The sequence below is a fragment of the Polyodon spathula genome, chromosome 23 (genome assembly GCF_017654505.1).
Source record: "Polyodon spathula isolate WHYD16114869_AA chromosome 23, ASM1765450v1, whole genome shotgun sequence".
NCBI classification, from domain to species: Eukaryota; Metazoa; Chordata; class Actinopteri; order Acipenseriformes; family Polyodontidae; genus Polyodon; species Polyodon spathula.
In genome coordinates, this window is record NC_054556.1 from 7,005,441 (window position 1) to 7,030,806 (window position 25,366).

The 25,366-nt window shown below is 34.8% G+C and overlaps 1 protein-coding gene across 1 annotated transcript in view; it reads right to left on the reverse strand.

The window, feature by feature from the left end:
- LOC121298436 (succinate--CoA ligase [GDP-forming] subunit beta, mitochondrial-like) overlaps nt 1–25,366 on the reverse strand; it is a 76,957-nt gene that overhangs the window by 14,147 nt on the left and 37,444 nt on the right. Inside the window, exons 7-9 of the mRNA XM_041225560.1 lie at nt 25,149–25,245; nt 21,933–22,094; nt 20,761–20,903 (exon numbers count right to left, since the gene is read on the reverse strand). Coding sequence (XP_041081494.1) covers nt 20,761–20,903; nt 21,933–22,094; nt 25,149–25,245 — 402 coding nt within the window. The remainder of the gene's footprint in view (nt 1–20,760; nt 20,904–21,932; nt 22,095–25,148; nt 25,246–25,366) is intronic.

The following is a 25,366-nucleotide window of genomic DNA, read 5'->3' on the forward strand; positions in this document are numbered from 1 at the left end:
AATCAAAAATGCATCTCTACTGTGTATTCTCACACTTGCTCACATGGTGAAATAACTACATTTAAGGTAACTCCCCTCCCCTAACCAGCACCTGTAAGACTACCCGTGAATCAAGTTTTCCCATAAGTAGCACTATTTGTTGCAGATGACCTCAGGAGGAATGATGCACCACTAAAACAACATACATTCACCTGCCACCCTGTAAACACACTTGGGAGTCCTTCGCTTTTTACTGTTTGAAAACTGACAAGAATTCCCAAGTGCTTCTAAAACAACAATTCTTGTATAGTCCTGGCTAGATTACTATTTTGTGCCACAGTGTCACTTTTCTGGGTCATACAAACCTGCTGCCCAAAAAAAAAAAGAAAAAACCTAAAGTCAAGCACCAGAATTATAACACAAACACAAAGCAGCTGAAGGTTATTTTAACATTTGAGCAGATTGAACCTCCCATCAAGAAAAAAAAAAAAAAAGCACTACTGCATACAATATTTAAATATTGTCCTTCAGAAAGAACTGGCTTAACGCTTCTATAAATCACTTTTACAATTAAATACTCAGTCATGTCGCTCCCATTGTCTTCCACGCCATTAACCAGTTTCAAGTATTGATATTTGAAATAATGTAAGTCTGTTCAGACAGAGAACAATGGCAGCACTGAATACCGGCACAAGCAAATCTGGAATGCAGTTAAGGTTAACCATGGCCTTACGAATGTGATGCCTCTGTTTGAAAACCTGTATGAAAATGCCGCTAGTGTGATCAGCATTTGGACAGTGAATATCATCACAGCAATTACACATCTGCAGCCACAAAGTGCACTTATTCATACATTCAGACAGTTTCACTGTTACTGGAGACCTGCGTTTAATTTCCAGTAGAAACACTTTAAATCTAAACTGTATCTGAAATGCGGAGGAACACTACCTGAAATCTAACAAGAGTGCTGTTTGGAAAGGGAAGATATTTAGTCTTTAAAAAAAGTAAAGGATTTATACTGATGCAATGTGTGTTTAGAAAAGGACACTTGCACATTAAAGTTGGAGGTCATGAATTCAAGTGCTTCTAGGGTAGGAACAAAACAGTCAATCAAAAAAAATCCTGTAGAGATGTGAAAGCTGTGTTTAAAAATGCAAACATCAAAGGCAAGCTCAGATTGCAGCATTCATACAATTAAACTATTATAATCTACGACACGCTATAGATGAAAGGATAATCTGCATAACAATGGGAGTAATGTAATGCAATACATTTTCTTTGTTCAAAAAATAACAGAGAAGGTTTTAATAGTCAATAATTTCCAAGCAACCATTCTCAGCACTAAACATGTTTACTGAGAACTTGCCGTGGAGAAACACAGCCATGTAATTAATCATCTCCCTATCTTGTCAAAACAATAGGAAATAAAAACTTGTCTTTTATTTTACAGTGATGCCTATGAATGACTATCTGAATTATCGTCTAAGTACACATTTAATGCTGCCATTCACTCTTAACAATACCATACCCTTGACAGATGTTTGTAATCTGTCTCTCAAAATGCATGTATCCTTTGTAAGAACTAATACAATTTGCTAAGGCATTCAATGCACATGCTCCATGGCCTATTAAAAACATTGTTCAAGTTTATCTATTAACTGCAGGCTTCAGTTAAAGTATTCACTTTCTAGAATGCTAATCCTGTATTTACTAGAAATGATTAGAAGAAAGCGATACAGGTCAAGGGTTAAGATCAGCTCTTAGAAAAAGCAGATGCATGTTTATCACACTCAATTTTAATTTTTAAAATTGGATTTTATTTCTGGTAATAACATTACCATTCCAGTCTAATATTCATGCCTCAAACACAGGTTATGAGATGCCCCATGTCTTTATGTATATGTGGTCTGCATCACAAATGTATAGCTAAGGCCAAAAGTGTTGCATCACCCTATAGAATTAACTAACTTTGCTTCAGAGTGTCAAAGGAAACCTGATGACGAATGTCACATTAACATATTGCATTGGGTACTGCTTGGTAGTTCGCCATATAGTACACAAAAAAACTGATAAAAAATGAAAAAAATGACATTTTGAAATCTAACATGAAATACTGTACTAGTATTATGGCTTCCAGTAGACTTTTGCAAGCTTATTTTGTAGTTTTGTTGATTACATGATGACTGATTACACAATATCTAAATTATGTTCATAGCTGTATATAGCTGAACCATATTTTCAATTTTAATCACTTGCTAATATGCATCTTTAATATATTTAACTGTATATCTTTATAATTGCATTCTGTTTAATAAAAAGTTTAAACAAAATTACAACATGCATATAGATTAATAATACTCAAGTAGTAACTAAAATGATTTTTTATTTTTTTTCAGGAATGTGAAAACCGATATTGATACTCAATAAAAACTGTTGGTAGCTCCCCCACCCCCACCCCCCATAGAATCTTATCACATCTCTCATGTTTCTTTGAGATATATTTCAAATTCTAACAGCACACATGCTTTCAAAGTGAGGAAAGGCCCCAGCTTTTTGTTGAAACTTTTGATTTGGCCTGGAAGAGGGGATAAGAGAGAAATAATTATCCAGCCTGTTGAAGCATGACAGCTCCTCCTTGCTGAAAGTAAGAAAGATGAAGCATTATGTCACAAATCAGCTGCAACAGAGAAGCCTCAACACAGCGTGGTCTTACATTTCTGCCAATAAACACACACACACAAACTGCAGGCTGCCTTCCTGTTGATAACAATGGCAAGAAAATATGTTAAATGCAGATGCATCATTAAAAAATGCCAGAACCTATGATGGCTCATCTATTTGACTCACAAAACCAGTGACTAAGAAATAACTTTGGACCCCTAAGCTTGTACTAGAAGTAATATTTATTTTCCAGACATGTGAACCAAAAACATTTGCAACACATACATATAGCAACGAAACCTGGCATCAGGAGGCAGTAGACGACGACCACCAAGATTCCAGTACTGGTTCAAAGGGCCTGTAACTGTGTTAGTCCATTAAATGCCCACCTCTTGTCTCAAGGTGTGCTTTCATCATCTGCAGTCAATCACAAAATAGGTAAAGTGGGTGAGCGCCTTTGTAAAACAGTGCATCTAAATGTGAATACTCATCACCCAATGAAGTGGCTTGTAAACACTTTTCATTGCAGACTCACTGCTAATTCCATTTAAAAGTACAAATGGGTAGAAATAAAACTCCCATTGTAGAACTGTTTTATCCAGGTTTTTACCATGAGCTTAATTCTTCACAATGCATTGATAATAAGCTCAGATCAGTCTAATTTAGCTCAAAGTAAAACCTGGTATATAATGGGCATCTTGCTGTACAGAAGACTTGGAGTGGCTTTTGAAGACTGCCATGAAATTGCTTGAACACTGTACCATGCAAGTGTCTGATTTGATGCTATACATAAAGTTCAACCTCCCTTCAAATGTTCCATTCTGGTTACAACTTGTAAATGCATTTCATTTGTAGCTGAAGTAAAGGAATTAAATCAACTAAAAATAAATACATCTTAAATTTTAAGACGATGGAGTGCAAGAGTGCATCACAAACACACCCAACTCAAGTGGTTCATGCTGCATCAAGGTCTCTATGTCTTGTAGGCTACCACAAGGTTATGAACAGTGACTTCTGCTTTTTTTTTCAGCTTGAGAACTATTCACTTCCAGAAATCATGTCGGCAATACAAAACAGGTTCACAGATTTCTAATGAAGCACAGTCAAAGTCATTGTTTTATATTGCTTTAGACCAAACTAGCACTTTGTCAATTCCATGCCTACTCCACCTACACACCAAAAAAAAAAAAAAAAAAAAAGAAAAAAGGAATAACATCAACTGAAATTGTCCTGCATGTTTTTCTTTACTGTAAGAACAATACCTATGTTAAAATAGCAGCCTATTCAAACAGTAAAATGACAAGTATTGTACACTGATGTCATTATTGAAAGGGGCTCCTGGCTGCAGTTCTTTCTGTTTTGTTTTTTATACATCTTATCCTCATCCCATTCAAGCAAGGCCTTTTAAGGAGCAATTCACTGACAACTCTGCCCTGTAAATTCCTCAACATCCTCATCAAGGCAGGGGTATTTAAAGTTACATTATTCATGACACAACACTGCATTCTTCCTTCTGTACTTGCAGTCTTTAATTTTCCATTCAGTTCAGTTTCCATGATTATTAATTAGATTAAAACATTCAAAGGTAAATTCAGTCGCTACCTCTCATATGTCTCCTAGGACTTAACATTTTGCTTTAGGGTTATCTTTCCTTCTAAACAGTTTTTTTTTAATAGATCAAGAAAGGCCACAGCAGACATAGTTGTAACTTTTCTTTTTCAGGACAGTAAAAAGAGCAACTTTCACTTTTGGTAAACATGTTCTACTATTGAACATTATATGAGAAGAAAAATCTCATTGCCATTGACTTTCCATAGGATTAAAATCCCATATCTCCAATCAGTCTATTAAAACAACTATACTCAACCAGACGATCAATTACCCAGTCCCAGGCATGTCACTATATGGTTGATGTGTATATATATATTTTTTAATGCGTAACACATTTACTGAGTAATTACTGAAAGACGTCAAACAAGGCAACGATACATTTGCCTTGATACAGATTGTGAGTTGTCCCCCCCCCCCCAATAGAATGAGATATCTATATTATTCATTCTCACAAAATATATGACCATTCACTAAACTGTTACTCAAATGGCATTCTCAAGCACTCAACACTTTTCAATCACCTCAGGAAACTTGCACTCTAAAAATCACAGATTAGTTTATTAGATTATTTGAGGAATTTATAAAACACTGAATGGAATTCATAATCACCTCTGAGACTCAACACAACAAACTACAGCTGAATATAAAACACTACAATTTTACTTTGTTCATAATGTTACATGGCCAATCAAATTTAATTTATTCTAATTTATTCACACAGAAGGTCAATTATCCAAATGATTTTAATTCAGACTGCACCTGATCTTGGAAGCCAATGAGCCATTTAAAGGGCATCTGTTCTTTTTTTTTTCCTAAGTATCAAATTTTATATTCCTCCCCTCTCTCCTTTTGCATGAACAGACAAAATAGGTAAGTAGTAGCGAAAAGATGATATGCAGAGTGCTAATTACTATAAAGAGCAACTTTTTAAATAGACTGTTTCACTTAAAACATAAATCAAACTTTACTGTTTTACATAAACAAGTGACAAGCAGTCCCAGCTCAAAGTACATGCTAACTCAGCTGTATTTACTCATGTAATACAAGACTGGTACAATTAATCTCCCTGGATTCATTAAACATGTTTTTTTTTTTTTGAAGACAGACACCTGGATGCAACTGTCGCAGCTCACTAAGGCCCTTTAAAATAGCTGGGGCAGAAACCTCTCTCTAGCCATCTGCAAGCATCAACAAATACTGTACAGGGCTGTGATAAACCAGCAACTGACAACAAAAAAAGCTATGCCCCAGTATAAAACTCTGCAAAAATATCATATTCCTGGAACATCTCACTAATCGCAGCAGTCCTAAGAATTAAGTTTGTCTACAAGAGGAAATAGGTGATCTTTAACAGCATTGCTTAGTTCTGGTCCTAGGACTCAAACGTTGTTTAATGTGCACCTCAATACTGATACTATAGTACCAGATAGGTGTATTAAGTGCTGGCCTGGATTTCAGTTTCAAACCTACCAATCTGATCTAAACATAATTTATCTCAAAGCTACTGAAAAACCAATTGTTCTACTTTTTTGAAATAGCAGACCCCAATGAAAAAACAAAACAAAAACAAAAACAAAAAAATTGCCTTATGTTCAACACTTTGAATTCAATAATGAAAGAGTTTCACATAGCAATGCATTGTTTAAACGAGTAGATGTGTCTCCCTTTTTATATCCTCTTGATTGAGACCAAACAGAATAATTGCGGTAACACAAAATGTAACATGTTTACATGACAGCTTTATTGCAGTGAATGTGTTGCAACTTGGAGCTTGCCATTCAAAATAAATTACACCTTTAGAAAATGTAAGTCTTCTAAAACACAATTAAATGGCTCTCTTTTCCCAGGGTAGAAAGAATGACGAGCTCTGTAGTGCTGTGGAACAATTGTCAATTACAGTTACATATAGCGCTAAAATCATTTGATTCTCAACACAGTGCTGCCACACTATGTAATACAAGACTTGACTTACTGTAGCAGACAACAGAAGACAGACCTAGGAACAGTTGACAAAAACTAGTTCATTTCATTCTTTGTTATTTATAGTTACAGAGGAAAAATAAATAACAAAACTGCATAGAATTTTTAGGAGGAAAAGTTACAAACCCCTTTCCCAGCGCTTTCTCATATGCAATTTGGTAACTTTGGTAAAACATCATTAAACCCTACAGTATGTGCCATGAAGGTATTCGCTTAATTTTGTCACTTATTAAGAGACCCACAAGGACTCGGTAAAGGGTAAATGGGTCAGTAATTTACTGGACTGGAAGCAGTCAGGCCTACTCTTTTATAGCAAGTTTCAAATCATTTTCTTTCCTGCCATTCAATATTTGTCCAGGTGAACATTTAACCCTCAAGCTTTTGACAGGACGCATTTGGTGTAAGAACCCTTCTTGAACACAAACCCCTGTGATTACAGTGTGACAGTTTTCTAATTATTCTGTCAAACATCAATCTCAGAATGTTTCAGGTCCTTCAGAGCTGTGACTGACAGTGTAATCACTGATATACTTAAACTGTATGTATCAGTACTCAGTGGCGATGGGCACTGAAAAAAAAAAAAAAATTGTAAAGGCACTATTAACTGACACTCAAACTCTGGGTATGGTTTACAAACCCACAAACATGTGTAAACATTTCAGTTTTACAAGCGTTGGCTTATTAAATTTGCTCAAAACTCTTGCTATCTCTTAGGTATAACAATAAGGTTTACAGATTCACACAAAACTGTTTATATGTCATGAAGTGACACAGTATATGATGTCAACAACAGGCATAAACATAAATTGACTCAAAACTTGATTTAATTACTTTAACAGTTGTTATTGTATAGTACACTGTGCAGATGGCACCTGTGATAGGTAACTCACAATTTTCTAAATGACCATTGTTACATCAGTGATTCTTTTATCCTAACAATATTATGGAGAATATAACTAAGTTGCATCTCCGCTACAAGTCAGCAAATCTGATATATTTGCAAAAGAGAGCATGTAGCAGGCAGTAATCATGCAGGGTGTTCTACGTACTAGACTTCACAAATTACTGAGTAGAACACAGCATATTTCCAGTCCCAACATCCCAGAATATATTTGTGGCAGAAGTATCAGAATGAAATTGTCAAGCAAGTGTCCAAGAAAAGAATACACATTTCCTAACTTGATTTATTCTGTGCATAAGGCATTTATTTTATTATTATTTAAACTAAAACAAAGAACAACATGGTAAAAACATTTGTTTATTTCACGTTTTTATTTCTTCCAAATTAGTGGCTTTTTGTTTCTGTATAAGGTAAAGAGGTATACATACATCTTACAAGTGTTTCATAGCAAATCATGATTAGAAAAGCCAATTATAGTTACAGTAATCTCTATGAACAGCAGCCAGTGTGGTTCAGAATACAAAGCACATCACTGGAGAGAAATGCTCCCACCTGAATGCAAATTATAGAAGCTTGTGGGCAGAAAGTACATTGTTCAGTTCACCAAAAATAAATAAAAACACACACGTTGCTGCTTACCACGAAGAAATATCAGTGGGTTCATTATAGAATGTCTTCCTGTGCTGAACGCCATTATTACAAAAAATGAGGCAGTACCACCTCTATAGATGAAATACCGTAAAGAAAAACTTGGAAACAAATAAAACAATCTTGCTGTGACATAACTCACAGCTTTCTGATATAAAATGCTTTCGTTCTAACACTGCATGTGTGTATATCCCCAAATATTTCAACATTGGTAGATTACACTGCATGTCCGAGTAAAGATTCTGGACAGAATCTTGGATGGAAGAGTCATAATTCAGAATTCAGTTGCAGATGTCAGATTTGACTTGATCAGACAGGACATGAAAATGCTATCTCAACCACAACAGGAAAAGTAGAAAACAGTTATGCGGCAGAGCAAAGTTTAATACTTGTTAATCGTTTTCATCCACCAGCATGTACTGCAAACACTTTGTGCACTTTAAAAGTCATTTGATGGCAGTTTCGTCCAGTATTTTAATTTGTATGTATTCCACGTTGGTTTGCTGCCCTAGAGATAGAGGGTGTTTGTGCTCTGATAATGACATGTTTCACCTCTTTGACCTGGATTTGAATCCAACAACTTTTAGAATGTCTGAATCTCATTTCTGTATGACAGCAACCAGGAAGTGTACAGTCTCAGTCCAGATCCTAGTGGAATGGGTTGTAATGTATGTCAATCAGGATAACAAGTGGAATTCCTACAAAGTCTGAGTTCACAGAGGGCAAAATGTGATGGAAGGGAATCTTGGGTAGCCTATTGGAATTGAAGACTTGGGAAACATGAACAAATTAGTACAAATTACTTCTGACACTAAGCAGGGTTCTTTCATTTGACAAAGACACGTCGTGCTGGTGACACGAAAGCACATTTGTAGAGTCACTAAAAAAAAAAATGAAGATATGAACAGCTTTTTTGTTTTTACCAAATACTTTGTTGAGCAACTGAGGGAAACAAAAACATGACAAATTCCCTGCAAGTGCTGCTTGGAAATGATAAGTCAACTCAAGCTAATATGTGGAACTGGATTCTACCTTAATGAAACAAGGTCCAAAGCAAACTGACGTATGCAAATTATTTCCATTCACATACAACATCTATAGCTAACTCAGAATTTTAAAATCCTATGCTTTTGAATAAAGCAGATTGATGTTCACTTTTATGGTGTACCACATGTATCTCTAGGATACATTGTCCCTTTAGGAAAATAACTCAATTTTGGAGCATGTTATGTGCAGTGTGGGAGGGTAGAGTGTTAGGGTTTATGTGTTGGTGGTGGTGAGCAGATGGGATTAATTTTGTGCCTTGTCAAATACATGTGGAAATGTGGGTTTTGTGCACAGCTACAGGTTTAATTGGTTAATTGTTATATTCATTTAATTAGCAACACATGCTAGTAATTTAGGCAAGCCTACATAAGTAGGGCAGCACATGGAGAGGCTGTCTAAGTTAAGGCCTGAAGGAAGCATGGGTGGTCAGACCTGATAAGGTATGTGGTTTTGATACCAGTAAACAGCTTAGCTGCCCAGATATAGGATAAACTTGAAAAGTTTAGTTAGGACTTGGAGGAGTTAGGTTTTGTTTTCTTTATTTTGTTTTTGTGTAAATAAGAAAATATACCGGCCCCACACTGTTAAAAATCTACCTGTGATTCCGAGTGCTGTTCCTTTTATAAGAAGACAGTGTGTAAAGGTCCTGTACATGGCAAACTTACCCCGGTTTGTTACAATATTCATATACATGTAATCTATTCATGTTCCAGAATGACTTTCATAAATAAAACAAATACAAAATAAAAATCCTACTTCTTGTGACTATTTATTTATAAAGCCAAATCCTTCACAATCCAGAGAGCACATTCTCAATCACCAGTTGAGGAGGGATACCTCCAGAGAGCAGCAGGAACTAAACCATTCTGATCAGTCTTCTGTGACTTTGAGGCAAAATGTTATTTGTTCTTTTATAGTCTTCAATGAAGAGTTATGCTTTGTGGTCCCTACCCTTTCAATCGAATGATTTGCTGGATATCCGACTTTAAAGATTCATCACGTACCTATTAGATATCAGATTGGTCATGGATTTGTAAATGCATTATTTGTTTATTTTCACTCCTGGAAGCTCCTGTGATGACAGATAAAACAATACCCCATATAATAATAATTTAAAAAAAAAGACATTTTATGCCAGTATATGTACAATAAATACCATTCTGCACATCAAATCTGTAAGTCACTATTCTTTAACACACAGAAAAATTGTTTTGACTCCAAATCACAAAATATGATAAATAAGAAATGCATGTTTGTTCATATTTGTTGTTATCATAAGATGATGATGATGACAATGATGTCAAAGGTATTACCCACATGCATAATCTGTTTCCAATATACATTTCTTTTTTATGCTGCATCTTCCAAGCAATACTAATGTAACATTTCTGTCTTGAAATCTTGACTTGTATTGGAAATCCAAAGGCCTGCGATTGTAAGCTACTCCTTGCAGCTAGCAATTAACACTATATCATCAGGCATCCCCCTTTATTTTGTAGCAATGTGAGACCTCCAACATTTGACCAAATTTGTCTCCAGGTCTATTTGCATAAAAAAAAAAAAAAAAAAAAAAAAACATTAAATTGTCAACAGTCATGTCAAGTCTCACACACTTAGTGTGAGACTCATTCATTTGCATTTTCTCAGCCTTGGTTATCCCACGCATCCCCCCCCCCCCCCCCCCCCCCCAACACATCATCATATGTTTTGTTTCTAGCTACAAGTGAAATGTGTCATACAGTGCATATCTTTTTGTAGAATATGACTACAACAGAGTGATAGAGGATAACAAAAAACGTTACCTGCATATTCGTGTTCTATACAAAATCCAATTTTGGTGATCTATGTATTCATTTCGTAAATGTAGTGTTCCCGGGAGCTGTGAACATGCAGCCACCAAGGGAACAAGACGGGACGATAAAGTTACCCGCTGTTCAACACGCTGGGCTAGTTAATGGGGATTTGGGCTAATATGCTTTGAGAATGTAACCCTTTGTGTAGATCAGCATGGTTTACCTTTTGTAAGGCCAATCCAGCTTACCAAAACCACTGCAGTAAAAAAAAAAAAAAAAAAAAAAAAAAAAAAACCTTCAAAGGTAAGGGAGGGGCACTGCAAGATCCACTGATAGACATATTTGTTGGTGGTTGTAGTACTACTGAATACTGATACAAGATCTGTGTTTGGTTGAATGGTACTAAACAGCTCAGTTTAAAACTGTTCACCTGGTTAGACATCTCACTGTGGACTGTGGATTGAATTACACCCTCTGGAAAAAGTCTCACTCTTTTAGATCCTCTAACTAACCTTGGCATCTCTGGCTTTATAGCTTTATAATCCAGATGAAGGCCCAATGATAATCTTAAAGTGGCACCTGTCTTGCAGTTAAATGGAACATATAGAGTACATCTTAAATGTGCAGTTTTGAAATTAATATCAATCGCTGTTACTACACAAGGTAAAAGAAAGTTCTGAGTTTGCTTTCTTTCCCTTCCAGGAAATCTGTTAGACTTGCACAACCTGGGTGGACAGCCATGAATATATACAAAAAAAAAAACACTCAGATTTATCACAGGCCATAAAATGTAGCTGTAAACCTACTTGTATCAAAGTAATATTACAAAGGCATGTCACACCAGTGCAACCAATGAGACAAATAGCTCCTCTGGTAGTGCGAGTTACTTTCCAGCAACGTGGTGCCAGAACTCTTGGTAGTTGTCAAAGAAGTCAGAGGAAAATGAGTTTGGTCCCCCGGGTGCCTCTTTTCACTACTAGGAAATATAAAGCATAAATGACATTCCAGAGGCAGTGTATAAGCAGAAAACAACATAGCACTGAAACTTTCCTTCATTTATTTGATGGTGATTCCCAGTGTGTGGGAAATGTACCAGATTGTCTTAAACTATAATCTTATCCATAGATAATATACATAATGGGCATATTATAGTGTGTGTGTCACAATTATCCTTTGAAATGAGTTGGTCAGCAACCTAAATCTTATATAATACATGCTTCGCACAATATCATAAAGCAGGATTACAGAAATGTGTCTTTAATTTGTTGCACTACAAACTAATTATATGTGTGCCCAATTGAAACTGTTGAAATCAATACACTTTGCTCAACATCAATCAATTCAGTTCAGCTTGACTCCTGTTCAGTCATGGATTTTGTATGAACACTGCAAGCATTATGAGTTAAATATTTAAACTGTACATCATAAAAATACATCCTTGGTTAAATTTGAACCAGCATTGGAGAGACCACACTCAAGGCTGGTTAATTCTCTATGTAAAACCATTATTAACGGATGCTATTGAACGAATCAAAAGAATGGAAAATTAAGAGGGATTAAAATGATAAGGAACCTGAAATCTCCTAAATGACGATACGTAAGAGATATTTAAACTGATTTCAGTTAATGATTTAGACTTCTTGTTATTTTGTATAGATTACATACAGTTGGATTGCTTGTCTTTTTCTAGAGTCAGTAATAACCCTTTGTATTCCTGGAGCCAGACAGACCACTTTATTAATCTAATACTTTTTTTTTTTTTTTAGAACCACTGACAAAGCAGTGTTAAGCTTTTCAACTGTACGTAACCCTGCTAGTCCCAGACGGTTGGTTGTGATTCTACAGAAACAGATTCAGTAGAACGTATTTGAATATTTGTATTGTCTTTAAGCACATTAAATATTGCAGGTAGAAGTCATGGACAGAATACAGTAATCAAAACAGCCGACTGCTCTCACAGTCTGCACATGAGAACCACACAAAGAAAACTAGTCTTAGGTATGCAATCATATACAAGCATACAACTTTTGTTTTAGGGGAAAACTTAGCTAATTGCTTTTAAATAATTACTTAGTGCTGAAAAGATTATATTCGTAAAACAGCAATTGAACAGCTGATCTTTATTACACCCTCCAGTGTTAATTTATTAAAGAAAAAAAAGTGATATTCTGAACTTTAGTTAATTAAGTCTGTGTGTACCTTGTTTTATTTTAGACATCTGTAATTAAAACATACAGGGCATCTATTTAATAACACCAATATGTGATTAATGATACTTTTATATTTAAAAAGAAAAAACAAAACAACCCTTGACTAGAGTCCCTGCTAGAAACTTTCTGGCATATGTATTACATTTTGGAAAGGCAGTGGAAACTGATAATGTATATACACAATACACACTATACACAATGCCTTTATGGAACTGTACTATCTCTATATAGCAGAGGTCTAAAAAGCCATCAAAAAGGCAGTCATGTTAGGCCAGAGGTTAATGTCATCATCATCAACACATTTGAGTGATTAATTCTTATTTAACATTTACAGCAGCTTTGTGTGTTTAGTGCAGATTTTATAAAAACCAAGCAAATATTAAGTCCCTGTCTAAAATGGTCTTTGGAATGGGCAGTTTTGACAGCATTAGTTTATCTTGTACGTTGTAACAAATAAAATCAAAGTTTTAATATTCGTGGAACATAAAGTTAATTTTGCAGTCATGTTGTTCAAGCACGGTCCTAATTTTCTAATCCAGTGCACATATTAGACATATTAAGCTATCATTTAAAATTGAAAAGATTTACTGTTCTTCTGTAAAGATGGAAGCAAATGCAATATTGCGTTGCAAAAATAATTAGTTTCGGAAATGCTTTTTTGGTCCTCGTCATGTACTTAGCAACATACCATTGTTCCTGTAAGGAAATAAAAATGAACCAATCAAGTATAATCATAATTTAAAAAAAAATCAGTTCATTTAAATTACGTAACTAAATTGGATTGTTAACGGCCCTCGCCTAATCTAATTCATTATAATAAAGCCGAACATGATTAAAGACTAAGTACAGGATATTTGCCAAGAAATGAAAAAGGACCCAGTAAAAATAAAATGTATTGCCATTTGTTTACCGTTGACAGCTGCTGGCTCACCAAAATGCTTCATGGTGAAAAAATATACAAAGATAAACTTGTTTCTATAATAATACTATTTTCAGCTTAGATATGATTTAAATAAAATGGCTCTTTGTCAAAAACAGACATGAGTCAGATAAGGATGTGTTTCCTTTATAGTAGCAAAGGGAATCTTTATCCTGGATTTCTCCTACTCACTGTATAAATAATTTGGTACTGAACATTAGTGCTTGTGAAAGGTATGGGGGCTTCGCATCGCAATTACAAGAATGACAGGAGAAACCACAATGTGAATCTTCCAATGCACCTCAACCTTATTATCAGTCTCTTTTTATCAGAATTGATGTATGTTTTAAACCTTGAGACAAGAAACAAAAATATTATCTTAAAAAAACACGTGACATGACTTACATTCCAGCATGCTATGCTATGAGTGCACAGTAGACCGATTCTATATAGCCCAATATAGACATGGGTCTGCTGTATGGCTTTTTTGTTAGCTTAAGTCAACAACTCGTTTTAGTATTTGTAGTTTATTAATGTAGACACTTTTCATGGAACTCACATTTATCAAGGGTGCATATGCTAATATTACCTACTGACACTCACAGTGCATACACCTCAGGAACACAGCACAGGCTAGCAAGCAAATTACTTCAGGGTTTTTATTTTATTTTATTTTTATTACTGTACATTGAAATACCCAAGGGTTGTGAAAAACAGCTCAATGCATCACACAACTTTTTTTTTCTTTCAACGGTAGGATATGAAGAATTGTTGAAACTCAGTTTTTACCTAATTTTCACAGCTGTTGTGATTGCGATTCACAATTTATTGTATGTACTGTTTACATGTTTAAGTGCACTTTATTTATATGGTTACACGCTAACATCTGTATTTCACAATCTGACCAGGAAGAAAACAAGAGGCTACCGTTTGTATATGTACACACGCTGTACCCTAATGCTAAACAATGACAAATGTATTATTAATAGAATTTAAGTGATTTAACTGTCCCACCTGACTTGTGCTAGTGCTAATAAACATCAATGAATATGTGCGGTTAGTTAACTGTTGATAATGTACCATCATTGATTTTTATCTCCTCTACTTTCTTTGTTACTGCACCCCTGCCACCAGCTTCACAAAGTGTACTGCTGAAAAATGTAATATACAGCCCATATGTTAAGTAATTCACTCCAGATCATTTAATATTTGTAGGTGTGCCTTTTCTTTGTGTGTCAAAAATGCAGACACAGTATTTGGAAGCAGCACTAGAGATAATGAAGCTACGTTCCAAATCGTAGTTACCATATAATCATCAATATGGCAAAGGCTGAGAGTATGTAGTTGAAAAAATGAATGAATGATCCTGATTAGTTAGCAGCTTCTGACTCTCACTTTTCTTCACTGGTCAGCACTAATGGAATTCTACTTGTGCCTTGCTTAAACTCCCATTAAAATCACAACATGAACGGAATGGAGCAATCGCATGCAAACATAAAGCACTTTGCCCTTGCGTTTGCATTTTACCATGCATCACCAAAATTGGGACCACAGCCTCTGAACGAGTATGTTTTCAACAAACTCAAACCCTTTCAACAGTCAGAAGTGTCACATAAAATAGCACAGGAATGAGGCAGAACCTCAGGCGCTTCCATACTGTGAATTTTCAAGATAGATTTCTGCCAGCTGACACTGATTTCTCCCATTAGTGCTACATTATCTACTTGTCAGTCAAAATGCTGGACAAAAACCAAGAGAAGCTGTGGTTCAAGAGTCCACATCCCTACGCTGCATGTGATTACCGGTTTTATACATAATTCACAAACCACTACTATACCTGTAACAACAGTTCCTTGACCTGTAAGTCATATACACTGAAGCACTTACTGTGACAGTATTACACATAAGAGCTTCTTTGAGACATATGGTTTTCCAATATCTGCTATAAATTCAAAGTTTACTTTATTATTAACACATTTTTAAGCATTGTTATTTACATTTCCCAGGAAGGACATTATTAACCCACTAGTGCCTGTTGTACACATTTTATTTATTTTTTTTTTTAATTATTTTATAACTGTAATCAACACTGAACCATAAGATAACACAATGTGATGTACAACAATGTCCTACAATATGTACCTTTCTTGGCTGTCACAAGATGACGGCATCAATCGGCAAACCAGCGACCCTGCACACTGCAAGCGAGCATCTTTACCACCTCATCTCACAGGGGACAGGGGACATCACACAACACTGCCCGTTACACATATTTTTGCCTACCACAGTTTAGTTTTAGATATGTTCACATTAGTAAGCCGAGAACTGAAGCTGGAACCATGACAGTTTATCCCCAAAAATATGAGGAATCTCATATACACTTAAGGATTTATAGATGCAGTCTGTGAAGTACCATAAGCACTTGTGAAACAAAACGCTGATCAATGAAAAGTATACATGTACAGTAAGAACAAACCTAAGTCAGTAGGAGTACTATGATACTATACTATGATACTATATTTGTGGAAAAATATATTTGATATAAATGTAGACATGTTTGGAAGAAGCCTTTCTTGCTACCATCCACAACGCCCAATCAAATGATACAACATGCGGTTAATAAGCAAAACAAAACACATCATCAAAACAAATGTTTCCACAAAAAGCCTTGGGCCATGTCTCTTTTGGCTTCAACACATTTTCTCGAATGCTCCCAAGGATTTTTCAAACAGATCCTGATGGTGACCTTTGGAATACTTTTTAGTTAAGACCAGGAAATAAGTGTTCTTCTATTCTCTGTAGGCAATCTCTACAGTCTGTTTGAAGATGTACTGTCAGTAAGGATGCATTGAGCCCAGACACAAGAAATATGCCTCGTTTCTGTCTAACAAGTTGGAAGGACCACTTTTCCAGCATCAAGCCATTTTAGACACAGTGTGCCCCAAGTGGCCATGACATTAATCGCCACAGAAAACTTCACAGTAATGCACAGCACGTAGACTGAAAGAAAGAGGAACCAGGACATTTTCTATCAACACTGGGAAAGGTGTGAAAGCCCAAGGGAAGCACATGTCATTGTAACAGTGTTTTTCTGGAACTTTTTGAACAATCCATGTATCTGCCACTTAGTTTCTGGCATGTGCTCCTCCTAGTCTCTCAAGTAGAGCTTATAGGGGAAGAAGCTCATTAATAACCACTGTGCTAATAATGTCTTTGATGGATTTAGAGGAGTCAGACATCCAGCAGCAGTCCAGCCACTTAGACACAATTGATGAGTCGGATAGTAAAGAAGAAGTGCTAATATTTTTTCCCTTAAAATCATTTAACAAGGAAGAGCTGAGTTTTAGTGTAATCTGTATTTAGGGCTTCTGTTTTTCATTTCTTATTAATTTCATTTTTCAGTGGTTTATTTTTTAGCTATTTTCAAGTTTTATGTAAATGTTGTTTTTTTGCTTTCGCTTTTTATATACTGTATGAAATTACTGTTATCGGTTACTTTCCAAAATTCTTGACCGTTTTTTTCTGTCACAATACGTCTTAACACGACAGTTTATTTCCTTTGCTGTCTTCCACATAATCCTTCCACATATTGTTCTGGGGTTCCTGTGTGTTACATTTCACCACAATTTGCAATTTTGTTTTCAGTTCTGTAAAATCAGAAGCCCTATCTATATTCCATACATTTTTAAGGTTTGAGTACATTAGTCTTTTATCTCAAAAAAAAGGGTCACAGACTTTAGTCCCCTAGGTGTTTTATTTTTGTATTTATTTTGTTATCCAATACTGTATGTCATTAAATTTCAGACTGCATTTTCATTTTGACTGACAAATGATTTGCCAAAACTATAAAGTCATGTAGACAAATGTTTCAGCTAATGCTTTCATCAATGTTATGAGTCTGCTTTGTATTAATCCTGCAGCGCTCTGACTTTAGAGACCTGCAGACATTTTGCTGCACAGAAAAAAAGATGCAACCGCACGTGTGTTACAGATTGCTTGTGCCGGTATATTAAATGAACAAATAAAACATTTAAACAAAACACTGAACAACACAAACACGTCTCTCTCTCTCCAGCCCGAGTGACTGATTCATGCATCTATATATACAGCTGTGCCAGGATTCAATTGCTAATTTATCATACTACTACATACTTTAATCTGCACGTGAAGTGATTATGCAATCCCTGTGCCTAAATACAAATCTATAGATTTACATCACTCGTGCTACATATCCTACATTATATCCTGTCCACCAATATATATACACCAACAACAACACATCATCGTGATAAAACACAAAATCAGCAGTATGAGATAATACTGTACAGGCTGTCCTTGCAAAGGTAACATAAAATTCTCCTCTCAGGACATTAGACTCTGATTGGCTATTATATTATTGTTAACAACTCAGACATCTGAAGTAGTTCGTGTTTGGCAGTAAATAAGCGTTTTTGTTACTTTAAAGAAAAGTGACCGGATGTGTTGACTTTCTCAGTTGTCCTGACAGGAACATTTCCTGGTACCTTTGTAAGCACTGCATTGTACAGTGTTTTGTAAACAACCCTGATCTGAAATCAATTATTATATACACAAAGCTATCCAATTTTTGTAAAGCACTAGTACAGGCATAAGTTTACTGAAGCGCTGTAAAATTAGCATTCTAATATATGATGTGGGATTATATAATAAACCCAGTTCTTGACTTATTAAACTGAGCTGACATTATAAGTCATTCTCAAACACTGTAGAAAAGTAAAACCATATTACACATTGATTTTTAATAAATAAGAGCTACACTAAAGTCTTCTATGACATTTCATTTTGCCATTTCTTTAATATTATTTAGAGGTATAAGTGCAGACAAATGGTGGAATGTAGTCTCTCAGGTTACCCCTAAAAAATAAATAAATAAATAAATAAATTTAATTTTAAGTTTAATTGCAAAAACCCTTAAACCCAATTATTTAGTCTTCCCAATAGTGGACAAGGTCGTTTTTGAATAGCAGCTCAAAAGCTACACTCTAAGGATAGGGATCAAATGTTAATCATTAGTCATATAATAATAATCTATGAGTAGCCCAGAGAGATTGCTTTGTACACGAATATGAGCTGCATGCATTGTTTCATCAGTTTTCGAAGCATGTTACATGTGATGATGTTGTCTATGTGACTAAAATTTCAATTGAGCATAATATATATATATATATATATATATATATATATATATATGAATCAGTAGTTGAAAATTCTGGCCTGTGATTGGTTGAAACCGCATCACAGGATCAACATTAGACTGAACTATTGCCCTGACATCCTCATACCACCAGGCAACAGACTCCGTCTGTCATGTGATTGGTTCGAATCACTGTTAGTCCCTCCCCTTTTCAAAGGAAAGCCTTTCTTCCCTTCATCCTCACAACAAGAACATCAATTCTGTGACCTAACAAAAAATTAATTACAAAACATACTACAAAAGAAAGATGCGCCAAACACTAAAATAGTGATTCAAACGTCACTGTCACTGTTTTCTGACTTCCTGAAATTCAAAGAAATATGACAAGCTGGATATAAACTGGATTATGCAGCAGTCAGCAAACCAAATGGAGAAAAACTTTGATAACTATACGGTATGAACTTCAAAAACACTTTCTGTTATTTATTTATGTTATGTACTTACTTATGTACTCAGCTCATAGTGGAAAACTAAATGCCCCTCAGGAAGGCTACTGTCTAGCCCCCTGTCCGTAACAATAGTTTTCCCTAGAGTCAATAATTTTACACTATAAGTTCAAATGACCAGTAAAAAAAAATAAATAAATAAACATATATATAAAAAATATTTTCAAAGGAAATATGTAATATATAAAACACACAAAATAAATAGGTCAGTCCTTTGATTTGTACAGCACAAAGTGCATGGATTTATGTAAGTCCAATAGAATAAATACAGCGCCCAGACCATTACAATTAATCAATATCTAAAAAAACAACAGAACCAGAAAAGAGAAATTCATCATTGCGTCTTCTGGTATTTGCCTAGTACTTTCTCACAGAAAAAAATATGCAGATTGTATTTACTTGCAGTGTGCTGGGATACTATTGTCTTGCATATATATATATATATATAATTATTATTATTATTTATTTATTTTTGTGGGTGATGCATCACAATATGAACATCGCCAATGATATCGTAACCATTTAACATTCAAGAATGAAATATTCAATAAATGAGCACACAAATTGTTAATTGGCATTACTGGCATTGATAGTCACTCAGCCTATAATCACAGACATCACTAAAGTTCTCACCAGTGATACAAACAATAACAAACCTCTGCAGTGAGATTTGTAAGGCAGAAGTCCCCCATTCACTGAGATTATATAGACAGCACAAAATGTGTATGATCCACAGAATCAAGTGCAATGTCTTATTGCTCACAAAATATAATTATACTGAAACCTTAAACTTTGAGAAATTGATTTAGTAGAAACTGACATGGATTCCCTCCCTTTTGCTTTGATTTCAGGACATGCTGTTTTCTGCATACTGTGTGGTGGTCTCAGAATTTCCCAAGTGGCAACTACAGTATCATCCTCACAATTCATTTTGGAGCTTAACACCGCCCCTTACTATACTTGCACAAACGCATACATCTGTGTTATGTCATACAATGTCAGATTAATAAAGTATTAAAGAGAACTTGCAATGGAGGTTATTTTTGTTTTGCCAGATCTTTAAATTGAGTATCTTTGGTATACACAGTACAGTACAGCTATGGACAAAGGTTTTGTATCACCTAGAATTTTAGGACAATTAAGTCTACCGGAAGCCACAATAGTGAAGTATATGGAAAATTACAAAGTGGTATGTAATTTAATATAACATTATTCAGCCAGTTTCACTCAACTATATGAAGCAAAATTAATTCTACAAGGTGATGCAAACACTTTGGCCTTAGCTGTAATTTTGCTTGAGTTTGCTTGTACATGTCTTATGACTACAAATACCTTGGGGTCAGCAGAAAGAAGTTTAAAAGCCTGATAGACCTGGCTCTCTTGCACACCTCCACCCAGATCCAGGAAGTTGGCTGGCTTTCCACCATGGAGATCAATAATATCACAGGTTGCCATTGCCAGTCCTGCCCCATTTACTAAAAATAAAAAGGAAACACATTAGAACATTTTCTTCAAGAACAAGCAATATTATTTAAAAAGTGCTGGAAAAAAAAAAACATTTAGAAATGAGTGTCATTAAGCTAGTTACCATCTTTGAAACCAGATATACCAAGAATATAACCAGTCACAAAGTCACAGAAGAAGAAGAAGAAGAAGATGATGATGATGATGATGATGATACATGTACAATAAGACATTATGCAGTGATCTAATTAATAAAAATGAGATATGAATTCACTCTCATTAACAAATACCTGAGTGAAGCCCTGATTGGACAAGGAAATCTATTTCATGATCACGCGCATATTTAGTATCTGCGGTCATTACAATGACCTTCACAAGAATGTTCCTCTTGACCCAGGGGAGCCAAGAGAAATAAGTGACCCATTCACTCCCTGCTAGGCCTACAACCCATGTCTAATTACCAACGTCTTACTTCATTAACTTTACTGGTGCTGAAACTGCATTATGCAAGCAGTGTACATAGTCTTCTGAAGTTTAATAAAAAATAGTGTGTTGCTGAAAATGTATGTTGGTGTTCAAAATAATCAAAATCAATTTGTATATGCTACCCACTGAAGTGGCTAACTAAATTATATTCATTAAATGTAAATCCATAAGACAAAATCACATGTAAGTAGTACATGTGCATATATATATATATATATATATATATATATATATATATATATATATATATATATATATATATATATATATATATATATATATAATTAGGGGAAACGACTGTATTATACTAAAATCTTAAATTAAGTTTGAACATGTTTCTCTTTTTGTAATTTATTCAGTGGGAGAAATCAGAACGATTGCGTAAAAAATATACTGTAACTGGCCTCTAAAGCAAAACATTTTTTCCAAGAATTGATTTAGGCCAACAATGTTTATCATATTTCTCCTTGATATATGTGATTATACTGCACATTTGCATACATTCTTACATGAATGACATTACACATATGAACAATGAGTTTAACTCTAGTTACCAAAGCAAGCGATATTCCCATCCAATCCAATGTACTTGAGGTCATATTTGGCTGCTTCTGTTTCAATTGGATCCCCCTCAGACGTATTGTCCATCGCAAAGATTTCTTTTTGTCTGAACTCTGCATTGTCATCAAAGTTGATTTTTGCATCAAAGCACACAACTGTGAAAGAATAGAATTAGTCAAAATACAACAGTGTTCAAGAGAGAAAACATCTGTGCACATCAGGCTGTGTTCTCTATTACCTCCTAGGATATATTGGGGTTACAGAAATAATTCAGCTATTAAAGAATAATAATAATAATAATAATAATAATAATAATAATAATAAATAATAATAATAATAATAATAATAGCATCATTATATGGCACCATGTGGGCTCAAAAGTTGTGTTAAATTTGAACTACAGGACCTTTACATGTTATTTACAACATTTATAACACTAACTGGAATGGCGGGTGATTTGTGTCCATCTTACTTAGTGCTGTAGCCAAAACATAACCCTAACATACTGTCCTTGAATTTGCAATTCTCATTGAAAAAAAATAAAAGAAATGAAATCCACCCTCATGAAAATGAAACACGCACTTCTTTACCTTGATGAGCTGTTATTTTTCATAGTAAGCTGTCCTTAAAGAACAGGAACAGCATCACAAGTAATACATAAGGAAAGTAAAAGAGAAACATAAATGTACAGTTCTTTATTACTTTAAACCTTTTCAGGCCTGCATGTTTCTCTTCTGTTATTATGATTTTGCTAACGTGTAATGTGATTTTTGTACCAATATTATTGTTTGGTTTATTTCTTTAAGAAAATAGTTTGTAAACCAACCATTATTTTTCTACCAAAGGTTATATCATCACGCAATTGACTGACGCAATATAAAAATAATCTTTCCTTTTGAACAAATATCAAAGACAGCTTGTCATATCCACAGAGATTTAATTTTGTAGCTGCTGTCGGTCTAAGGATCTGTGAACTGCTATTTTAGCATAACAGAGAGAGTGCATTCTGACAGTATGCTTTGATCTGGTTGGTTTAACGAAGAACTCTTCAACAAAAAAGGTGCAACAGACAACATAACCCCTTAATGGGGTAACATACATGACACTGAAGCTCAATGAGATAAACCAGGAGATGCACCATTGTCAGAATTATTAATTTTACAGTCACTCAGCTGAAATAACAAAACAAAAAAACATTATATTACCTTACTATGTTAATTAAATTTAATTAATTAATTTAATACAAGACCATAGCTATAGAACACCATCTGAATTAAAATGATGTTTATTTATTTATTTATTTTACATTTGTTTAGTCATAGAACATCCAACACTGGGTTCTAATTCTGCCTCACAGACTGAAAATCATCAAAAGGCTTGCCTAGGAGGTGTTCCTTCATTGGTTTCTGGATGAACAGTAGTATGACATGACACCAGTACCTAACCATTCAAGAAACACAAACCATTGAGCACTGAGGTTTATCAACATATACATAATCGACGTAACAGAATGTACTGAGCCATGTACACCACAGAAACAGACTACATATACTATATCCATTGCCTACTGCAAGTTCTACATATAACATGTATAAGGCATTGTGTGTTTTTCAATGCACTGTACCTACACAGTTGCACTGAATTAAAAGTCAGAAGCCAAATCTTGAAGAAAAAATAATAGGTCCTTTATCTGAGAAGCCTTCAGGCTGCTTTGCCTTCTTGCAGCACATCTTTAAAGAGCATTTACAGTACTGCAAATGAAAGCAAGCTTTTCTGCTTCAATTTCGTTTGACTACTTCATGTGTGCTGCCAATCAATCTAGCCCAAAGGCACACTGATCATATGTGCATCTGCAGATGTTTATGAAAACATTGTTACTTTTGAATGCCATTCAAGAACGTTTGAGGCTAACACCAACGTTTTGCTTTCTTCCAATATAGTGCTGTACTGAAGGTAATGTACTTGGGTGTAAAATAAAAGCTTAGCAATTTAAAAGCAGTCAAAAAACTTTTAAAATATAAATATGCTTTTTACTTGCACAATACCAAGCTTATCAATCTAGTAAAGTTCTAATTACTATCAGTGAAACTGAAAATGAGCAAGTCTATATATGTGAATACTACTTCGGCAAAGACTAGCAACTGACCAAACAGCTGGACATTTCCAAAGAAATACATAGACTAGGTTTCATAATCTCAGCATTCTTCTGGGTTAGTACAGGGTGTAGCGAATAAATGGCTCCCCGACACCCCTAACTGTACAGGAATTCTTGGAGGAGTTCCTGTTGAGAACTTCTCTCCCTCTTCTGTGCACTACACTAATTTCTAAACTTTATCTGTTTGTGATTTAACTGATAGTTGTGATGGCTATAAAAGTGTTATTTTTCAAGCAATTTCATTCTTATAGATGTTAAGGTGTCCAAATGACAACTTTTCCTTTACCGAATAACAAAGTTTTGTAAGTCCAGTGGTCTATAAACCTGCCATTACAATATATTGTTCTGTCCCGGCCATTTCAAACAAGACATTAGCTTTTAATGACGAGAAAGTACACTGTACAATGTCTGCTAGTGATCTGTAGGCAACACAGGCTTCAGTATTACTAAGCATAGAAGCTCATTTGTTACAGTGGTCAGTTTTTATTGTTATTTTTGTTATAAAAATAAATCCATATTTCCCAATACTGAGGTTCTGTACATTGTCAGTGAAAAATATCTGGGGGTTTTTTTGTGGCTGCTCTGCCTAGTGTATGTCAAGTTTTCGCCAGGGATAATTTGTATAGATAATTACAGTTTCTTACATTGCTGACATACAGGCATATTATGTCTTTTATTTATGTGTTTTAGATTATTCTGTGGTGTATCTGGTTAAGTTTTACCCTGCATGCACTGTAATACATGGCTATATTGCCTTAAATGTATGTATATATTGTACTGCAGCAGACACCATATACAGTGTCTGTTAAATTACAACATTTTGCAGCAAAGACTTTGTTTTTCCAAATGAGATCAATCAATCAATCTCTATTTTACATAGCACCTTTCATAGTGGACCACCATCACAGAGTGCTTTACAAGATGCAGTAACAAGAAAACCCATAATACTTTAAATAAAGAAATGCATAATGCACAAAATACAGTTTAAAAAAAAAAACATGCATAATACACAAAATACAGTAAAATCATTAATTTACTTTCTTTCATTTTTTACCTTGTCCTTCAGGAGTTTCTCCAAGGGGATTCACTTCCACCTGAGTTGCATCAACTTTCAAAAACAGATCATAAAGCTTCTTAATTTGATCCGCCGCCTACATTTTACAAAGGAAAATATAATTAGCAGACAAAAAGGTAACCAACTTTAAAAAAAAAAAAAAACAAAAAAAACATCCAAGTTCTTAATGTTTTCAACTCCAGACAGACAGGAAATTT